At 47.3% G+C, this 9,648-nt stretch overlaps 1 protein-coding gene across 3 annotated transcripts; it reads left to right on the top strand.

Moving 5' to 3' along the window:
- Window positions 1–2,116: 2,116 nt before the first annotated feature.
- Window positions 2,117–5,219, top strand: LOC119348897. Of its 3 annotated transcripts, none has more exons than XM_037616904.1 (2): window positions 2,117–2,421; window positions 2,889–5,219. In XM_037616904.1, the coding sequence occupies exon 2, from the start codon at window positions 3,907–3,909 to the stop codon at window positions 4,471–4,473; it is 567 nt and encodes a 188-aa protein (XP_037472801.1). In that variant the 5' UTR covers window positions 2,117–2,421; window positions 2,889–3,906; the 3' UTR covers window positions 4,474–5,219. The 3 variants fall into 3 exon arrangements, with proteins under 3 accessions (XP_037472801.1, XP_037472800.1, XP_037472799.1); XM_037616903.1 differs by having other exon boundaries at window positions 2,844–5,219; XM_037616902.1 differs by having other exon boundaries at window positions 2,118–2,421; window positions 2,862–5,219.
- Window positions 5,220–9,648: the final 4,429 nt, after the last annotated feature.

The following is a 9,648-nucleotide window of genomic DNA, read 5'->3' as shown; positions in this document are numbered from 1 at the left end:
GGGAAAGAAAGGCTAGAGAAAGAAGAAGGCGGCTGGGCCTTTGGATCTTGATCGGGTGGTGGAGACGATTTGACTGAATGCCCAAAAAAAGTAGGTGCCTATCAAATAATAGCCCCCATAACAATTTTTATGCAATGTGTGTACAATTCGTACCACTGTCTAAAGATTGCACTACCATATGCTTATTTTTGCATATTATGAAAAGCTGCAATTCTCATCCGAATTGTGTGCTATTTTTTGTCATTGTTTGTTTTATGTGTTTTTCCATTTTTCGAATGTAAATATGATTGGTAACAAGCTCTCTGTGGATGTAGCATTTCTAAAGAAGCACTTCCGACTGTGGTGATGTTTGAAGTTTTAACCAACGAGACAGGAGCCGCTCGCCCGAGCTACATAGCTACGTGTGGTCGCGTCGCTAGCTAGCCGGCTAACATGCGAAGCTAGCTTATGTGTATATGTGCTTCTAGGACCTACTATGGGAGCAGGACGGTGTAGAGTACTTGTGTTAATCAGCGTAAGAAAGTCTAAGTCATCTAAGCGTGAAAAAGGTATAGGCCAATTAGCTTGGAGGTTCCTAGTTGGAGTTGTGGGCGTGCATGGCTTTCACTTGCTCTCGACGCGATAAGTGCAGCTGCATGCGGCCAGCGCAGTTGACAAAATTTAAGCCGTAGGGTGACATTCAACGTGCACATGCATGAGTATGCAGCTCGATAAGTGCACTGTGCACACATCGTTGCCGACAAGCTCGACTGAAACAAGTTTGGGTCAGGCGACTGACCCAATTTTATTTTCAGTCAACTGACCGGGAGCCGCTCTGTTGTAGCATTTATTGCACATATATATATGAGCAACCCCAAATCAAATATTTCAACAAAATGTGGGTTAAGAGACCCAAAAATTAATGCCACTTAATTCGTATTCAAAAGAAGTTTCCTATATCTCAATTTTATGACAATAATTCATATATTATAGACCTAATTAATGGTCGAGGTTGAATATTAAAATGTATGGACACTTTATAATCTAGAAAGAAGGGAGTACTAAGGAATTCATTCATGGTTGTAAAAAAAAATGGAAATCACTCGAGGAGGAAAAGAATATGACACGAGATAATGTGAGTTATCTCTAGAAAGCGTAGAACGTCACTTACTATTGCATGTAAACAGATGCCTCAAATGTATTCTATTGTTGAAATGGAGTGGTTGCAAAGTAAAATATATTTTTCTTACTTATCTTATTTCATATATTATGTGATTTTCCTTTATACGGTTGGAGTGATTTCATCGCCACACTTAAAGGACCATATGTGCACAAGTCACATTGATGGTTGAACGCAAATTTTGGTTAATACTACTACCTTCGTTCTGGTTTATTAGTCCCCTTCGTATTTTGTGCTAAATTTTACTATAGATTTAACTAACATAATGTTAGCGCATGTCAAAAAATTGTATCGCTCGATTCGTATTTGAACATAGTTTTCAAAGATATTGTTTTTTATAACGTGCATTAATATTTCAATACTTAAATCTAAAGTTAAAATTTAATATAAAATATAAAGCGGACTAATAAATCAGGACGGAGATAGTATACCACAAGTTTTGTTCTACTTTCCGAAAAAAGTAAAGGCGTCCTCGGACAAACACATTAATAAACAACCAAGGACAACAGGAGCAAGAGGCGGCGAGTAAATATTAATAAGGGCATGTACAATGGTTCTATCTTAGCAATGCCACGTAGGATAAATGATGAGGTGGAAGAGAGAGAAATCATAAGAGAAGGCTTGTCTTCTCTTAATTAAGAAAAGACAAGAGATGATCTCTTAGCACAATATGTCTCACCACGTTTTTAGGAATAACTAATTATTGAAGATAAGGCTAAAAGATGACCCATTATAGATATGTTTTTTTGTCATCTCTAAATTACATGCAAGATTTAAGATAAGACTACCTTATCGACCATTGTACATGCCCTAACGGAAATGCTTGCGGCCGGTCGACCGGCTAACGACTCGGCCGGTCGCACGCGCGCCGTCTGATTGTTTTTCATCATGTGACTCACATCCCACGCTGACTTATCCTCACGCACGTCAGCACCTTATCCACTCACGCGAACCTTCTCAGCGCTTCCCAGCCATTCTTTCTTTCCCGAGCATCCATCTCATCCTCAAATCGCATCTCCGGCAGCAGCACCGTCGAGGGCCACCACCTCCGCGCGCCCCGCGCACTCGGAGCTTCTCAGCCGCTTCCCATCCATTTTATGCCGCCGTCGGCTTTCTCCGGCGAACTCATCCCCTTCTCTCCTTACAAGTCATGCCCAACCCACTATTCCACTCCTCCGTGTCAGCAGTGGAGGGGGTTGGTTGCCCAAAGCGACTGGAGACAGGGGGCTGTGCGTGCACGCGATGGGCGGCGAGCTCTCCAGGTACCTTTTTTTTGCTGGAACTGGAATTCATTGTTGCTGGAACAAGCTGTCTTTTTTGCTACAATCAAGTTTCCTTGGAGTTTGCTATTTCTGGGATTTTTGCTGGAACGGCAGTAATTTGTAGCTGGGACCGATTGTTTCCTTTGCTGCAATCGATTTTGTGTTTGGAGTTTGCTGTTAGTGGGATTTTTGCTGGATCCGGGGTAAAATGTTCCGGCTGTTTGTTTTGCTACAATCAAATTTCTTGAAGTTTGATGTTTGTGGTATTTTTGCTGGAACCATAATAATTTTTTGTTGGAACCGCCTTTTTGTTTTGCTACGTCGAATTGGTTGGAGATTTGTTATTTCTGGGATTTTGCTGGAAGCAGTGTTCTTTTTGGCTGGAACCGGCATTTTTTTTTTGCTTCAACTGACCACCATAGCTTTTTTGTTTTGCTGAGATTTTTGCTGGATGCCGGCGGTGCTAGGTGATGACGGCGGCGAGCCGGAGCCGAGGACGCAAGGATGTTGCAACCATGGCGACCACACGCTGGAACCGGTTGTCGTCAAAGCTGCATCCATTGTGACCACACCCTGTGACCCATCGGCGGTCGTGCTGCAATCCCTGTGGCCACGAGTGGGGGACATCGCCGGTGCTCGTCGGCCACGGCCCTGGCCCCAGCCCCGACGGCAGGGCAAATACTAGTTTTGAGATTTGGAAGCGGCAAGCCGGGGACGGCACTGGTCTCTCTCCCCCTTCTTTTTTCCTCTCTGCTTTTGTTTTTTCTATGAGGTGGTCGAAAAAACCGCATCGGACAGTTTAAAATAGTCTAATCGTGTGGTGGTGCGTCGACCGGCCCAAATTTGGGCCGACGCGCCGGCGCCTATCATCGCCCATAATGGCGTGTTCTCATACTTTAAGAGCAACTCCAATGCGGTGATTGATTTCATCCGTCCATGTCTGTTTGGGTTGCCGCGGACAAAAACACCGGCCCAACGCGCCGATCCATTCCCAAAAATCATCCGCACTGACCTATTTCTGGCCCAAAATTGCACCTGAAATGCCTCGGCGCGGACGTGAAGCGGACGTGCCGCGTGTCCTGTCGGTGTTCACCGTGGCCCCGCATGTCGGCCGACCAACTACCACCCGCGGTCATATTTATGACGACCACTGATACAGGCTCACTAGTCAACCAATGAAAGCGTCGTTTTTTAACCCACGCGTGCAGCGGGGGAGGGAAGGGGCATCATCCGATCCACTTCCATCCACATCTGGCCCCCCACCACCCCCTTCGTGCTTCCTCGCTGGCGACAACCCAAACCCTAGCCATGGGGCTCTTCGGCAACAGCTTCGGCAGCGGCAAGGGTAAGGGCACCCCTGGCGCCCCATCCTCCCGTGCTCCTACTCCCCCACCTCCTCCACTGTCGGCGCGTGCCCGCTCAGGTTGGTAGTGTCTGCACATCCCGGTGCACCAAACGCGGTGGATTTGGGAGTTCGGACAACCGATGTTGTACCCGGACGTCACGCTACCACACCACTGGCACCTCGATTCGCAGCAGATCCCGGTGCCGGCGGTGCCGCGCTCACAATGCCCGCATGATGAGGAGGTGCGCAGGAAACGGAAGCAGCTCACGCCGGCGCAGTGGCGCAAGCCCGAGTACACCGTAGACTCTCCGAATTGGGAGGCCTGGTTTGCCCTCGAACACGAGGAGCAATGGCGGCTCGGCGCCCACATCAACCACGACCTTCCATCGCCTCCCCTAAGGGTACAGCCGGAGGAAGAGGAGGCGGAGGCAGAGTACCAAGATGCCCTCGAGGAGGCCCTGCAGCACCCGCTGGAGGCGAGCCGGCTCGAGGAGGACGCCCATTGGTATGGGCTAGAGCAAGCCCTTGCTTTCTCCGTGGTGGGGGACTCCGTCCAGGCGCCCCTGTTCGTGCCGCCACCGCCGCTGGCGCCGCCCCTCGTCGAGCCCAAGGACGAGCCGGAGCCGGAGCGTGATCCAACTCCCACGCGCAAGTGGTCACTACCGACCCCCACTTCGCCGGAGGAGTCCTACTCATGGACTGGCTAGCTTCACGAGTGGGTGAGTGCGCCTCCTTGCTACTTCGACTCCACGCCGGAAAAATAGGCGGCCCACCTTGAGCAATGGAAGGCGCATTGGCTCGCCGAGGAGGGGGTCGAAGGCAAGCAATAGATGCGGTATGAGCAGATGTTGCGCTGCGACGAGGAGGCTCTGCGGCTTGAGGAGGAGAAGGAGGAGCATGCCTGCCTCGCCGCTATGCCGCCGCCACAGTAGACGACAGAGGAGGCTGCCCTGGCCGCCTATCAAGCCGCATTCGGGTGGGTTGGGCCTCCTCCCATCTTCATTGACCTCACCGGCGGCGACGACGACGATGGGAAGGGAAAGGGCAAGGCGGTCTACTAGAGCAGCGTGCAGGCGTTTATTTTGAGTTTTTAATTTTCCAGTCATGTTTAAGTGGACTTTGGTCATTGTTTGACCGGTCATTTATGTATAATTATGCCTAATTTGTCAGTTTCTGCCACGTCGGCATAAATGGGTCGACACCTTCCGTTGGGCACACCTGGCGACCCAAATGAAAAACCGGACGCGCACGTCCGCCTGGCCTATTTAAATGGACGAAAAGCGGATAAAGTGCGTGTCCGTTTGGGTCGCCGCATTGGAGTTGCTCTTGCTGGAGTTTTTGTCTATTTTGGGCCTAGCCCAATAGCAGTTTCAGAAATTCCTAATAAATCCTAGACGCCCACGCAGCCCATTCGTGCAAGGCAAGAGGTGGGACTAAAGTTTAGTCCCACCTTGCTAGTTTAGAGGGAGTTGGACTTCTTTATAAAGGAGGCTCCTTCCCCACTTGTATGAGCATGAGAACAAGAGGGACATCCACGCGCGCTCCTCCTCCGTCGCACGCTTCGCCGCGCCGCGCCGCGCCGCGGGTTGCGGGAATGAGCCGAGCCGATGTAAATTTTTGCCACGCACTACGGGTATACGAAAGGGCACGCGAAAGTTGAAACGTTCTGCTGTAGTGGAGATTGAATACGAATGGCGCACCTCTTCGCCTGCTGCATGTTCGTTTCGTCTCCCTCGTTCTCTTCAGCTCCCAGCGCAGCCTCTCGCCTCCTTCTCTTGCGCCTATAAAAGGGAGGTCGCTCCTCCCAGAGAGACGCACCAGAATCTCTTCCTCCTCTCACCACAAGTTCCTGAGCACTGCGTTGCTGCTATGTTCTTCCTCATCCCGGCTTGCGGCGTGCACCGCAGGTCGGGACAGTAGGCCTTCGAAACCGCACCTCTTTGAGTCCTGTACGGGAGAAGGGTGATAAGGTTTTTGGGGAGCGCTCTGCGCGATTACTGACTTCTTCTTCACGGATGCCCCGGACTCTGACGACTACTTCCCCAACGACGACTACTTCCCCGACATCGACAACCTCCTCGACGACATGGAGGACACCGACCCCAAGTCCAGTGCCTCTGCTCCGGCTGCTGTCCAGTACATGTTCTTATCTTTCCCGTTAGAAGTTCTGCAACAGTTCCTTCTTCTAGTGTTTGCTCTACACATGTTAGGCTCTACTTCATATATGCATCTTGATCTACTGTCTGCTCTAGAGATGATCGGTTCTAGCTCATATATGCACATATTATTTACCTTCTCTTTTTCAAATAGCATGGCTTGTTTTATCACTGCTATACTAGTCATGCTTTACCTAGTATTTCTGTTAATAAAATCATTCGGTAAATTGCTCATATTTCCAACAATCCAAAAACCTTATTATAGGCAATTTACCTCGAATGGTTTTGCTGCTTCCATGAGACCTCCTATGTTTGAGGGTATCCACTATAAGAGGTGGCGCGTGAGAGCAGTTTTATGGTTTCAAACTATGAGTTGCTATGACGCCACTCTTGGTAAACCTGAAGGAGAGCAAGATGCCCAACAGGCACAAGCTTTTTAGAAAACGGATACCTTGTTTAAGGCTGCTCTCTTGAGTGTTCTTGGTGATAACATAGTTGATTCTAATGCGTCAATTGACAATGGAAAAGATATGTGAGACGCACTCGAGGCCAAGTTTGGGGTCTCGGATGCCGGCACTGAGCTGTACATCATAGAGCAATTCTATGATTACAGGATGACTGAAGAGCGCTCCGTGGTTGAGCAGGCTCATGAGATACAGTCATTTGCTAGAGAACTTGAGCACTTCAATTGTATCCTACCAGACAAGTTTGTCGCCGGGGGTATCATCTCTAAGCTTCCTCCTTCATGGAGGAAATTTGCTACCTTACTGAAGCATAAGAGACAGGAGTTTTCTATCCCGGATCTCATTGGTACTCTTGATGTGGAAGAAAAGGCGAGAGCAAAGGACACACGTGCTTGAGGTGTTGAGGGAGGATCTAGTGCCAATCTGGTATAGAAGAAAAACTTCCAGTCCCACAAGTTCAAGAACAAGGGCAAGCTTGATGGTAAAGCAAAGTTTGATGGGAAGAACAAGACTGTACAACACACGAACTTCAAGAAGAAGAGTGACAAGAAGAAAGGTGCTTGTCATGTGTGTGGAGATCCTGATCACTGGGCTCCTAGTTGTCCTAATCGCTATGACAAGCGTCATCCTGGGAAAGGCGGCAAGACCGCTAATGTTGTCATTGGAGACACTAACATGGAGGATGCTGGGTATGGTATATTTCCCACTATTCTTTCAGTATGTCATTCTCCTGATTGGTTGATTGACACGGGTGCTAATGTGCATGTATGCGGTGATATTTCCATGTTTTCGTCTTATCAGACAGCAGGGACTTCAACCGTGCTAATGGGCAACGGTTCAAGTGCTTCTGTTCGTGGTGTTGGCACGGTCGATCTGAAGTTTACTTCAGGGAAGATCGTGCGGCTGAAGAACGTGCATTATGTCCCCTCCGTCAATAAAAATCTTGTTAGCGGATCTCTTCTGTGTTGAGATGGCTATAAGCTTGTCTTTGAGTCGAATAAATTTGTAATATCCAAGTATGAAACCTTTGTTGGTAAAGGCTATGAGTCAGGAGGCCTGTTTCGTTTATCCTTATCAGACGTTTGCAATAAAGTTGTTAATCATATTTGCAACAATAGTGAATCAAATGTGTGGCATTCACGTCTTTGTCATGTTAACTTTGGTTGCATGTCGCGACTTGCAAAGTTGAACATAATCCCTAGTTTCACCACTGTCAAGGGATCTAAGTGTCAAGTGTGTGTGCAAGCTAAGCAACCTCGTAAGTCTCACGTGACTGCGGAGAAGAGAAATCTTGCACCACTAGAACTTATACATTCAGATCTATGTGAAATGAATGGTATTTTGACAAAAGGTGGAAAGAAATATTTCATGACGTTAATTGACGACTCCACTAGATACTGCCGTGTGTATCTTCTGAAATCTAAGGATGAGGCTTTGAAATTTTTCAAGATCTATAAAGCTGAAGTGGAAAACCAACTTGACCGAAAAATCAAGAGGCTTAGGTCCGACCGTGGTGGAGAGTATTTTTCCAATGAATTTGATGCTTTTTGTGCGGAACATGGTATAATCCATGAGAGGATGCCTCCCTACTCACCTCAGTCAAATAGGGTAGCCGAAAGAAAGAACCGTACTCTAACTGATTTGGTTAACGTCATGTTAGACACATCGGGTCTCTCCAAGGCATGGTGGGGGGAGGCGATATTGACTGCATGTCATGTCCTAAACCGAGTTCCCACAAAGAACAAAGAGATAACTCCATTCGAGGAATGGGAGAAGAAAAGGTTAAAACTCTCTTATCTACGAACCTGGGGTTGTTTGGCGAAAGTCAATGTGCCAATTCCAAAGAAGCGAAAGCTGGGACCAAAAACTATGGATTGTGTTTTCCTGGGATATGCTTTTCACGGCATTGGCTATAGATTCTTGGTTGTAAAATCTGAGGTACCTGACATGCATGTCGGTACGATCATGGAGTCGAATGATGCGACTTTCTTTGAAGATATCTTTCCCATGAAGGATATGGCTACCTCATCTAATCAGGAGATGCCTAGTTCATTGAATCAGGAACCAGTTACAATTACTGAACCTGCCATTTCGATGGAACACTTTGAAAGTCCTGTGGAGGAGAACAATGAAGTTCCTACTAGGAGCAAGAGACAGAGGACAGCAAAGTCCTTTGGTGATGATTTTCTTGTGTATCTCATAGATGACACTCCCAGTTCTATTTCGGAGGCCTATGCATCGGAAGATGCTGACTACTGGAAGGAAGCGGTTCGTAGCGAGATGGATTCCATCTTGGCGAATGAAACTTGGGAGATAACTGATCGTCCTTATGGGTGCAAACCTATAGGATGCAAATGGGTATTCAAGAAGAAGCTTAGGCCTGATGGTACTATTGAAAAGTACAAGGCTTGGCTCGTGGCAAAGGGTACCCAAAAGGAAGGTGAAGACTTCTTTGATACTTACTCACATGTGGCTCGATTGACCACTATTCGAGTTCTACTTTCACTAGCTGCCTCACATGATCTTCTCGTTCATCAAATGGATGTTAAGACTACTTTCCTAAATGGAGAGTTGGATGAGGAAATTTATATGCAACAACCAGATGGGTTTGTAGTAGATGGTCAAGAAGGGAAAGTGTGCAAGTTGCTGAAGTCTTTGTATGGACTCAAGCAAGCACCCAAACAGTGGCATGAGAAGCTCGAAAGAACTTTAACAACTGCAGGCTTTGTTGTGAACGAAGCTGACAAATGTGTGTACTATCGCCATGGTGGGGGCGAGGGAGTTATGCTTTGCTTGTATGCTGATGACATACTGATTTTCGGAACAAATCTGAATGTTATTAAGGAGGTCAAGGATTTCCTATCACGTTGTTTTGAGATGAAAGATTTAGGAGTGGTTGATGTCATTCTGAACATCAAAGTTGTTGAGAGATGATGATGATGGGATTACATTGCTTCAATCTCACTATGTGGAAAAGATCTTGAGTCGCTTTGGCTACAGTGACTGCAAGCCCTCTCCAACACCATATGATGCTAGTGTGTTGCTTCAAAAGAATCGAAGAATTGCTAGAGATCAATCGAAGTATTCTTAGATTATTGGCTCGCTTATGTACTTAGCCAGTGCTACAAGACCTGACATCTTTTTTGCTGTTAGCAAACTGAGTCGGTTTGTTTCAAAACCAGGAGATGTGCATTGGAAAGCTCTAGAGAGAGTTTTGCGTTATTTGAAAGGCACTGCGAATTATGGAATTCACTACACTGGG

The sequence above is a fragment of the Triticum dicoccoides genome, chromosome 1B, assembly GCF_002162155.2.
Source record: "Triticum dicoccoides isolate Atlit2015 ecotype Zavitan chromosome 1B, WEW_v2.0, whole genome shotgun sequence".
Lineage (NCBI taxonomy): Eukaryota > Viridiplantae > Streptophyta > Magnoliopsida > Poales > Poaceae > Triticum > Triticum dicoccoides.
This window is presented reverse-complemented; position numbering and strand designations above follow the sequence as displayed.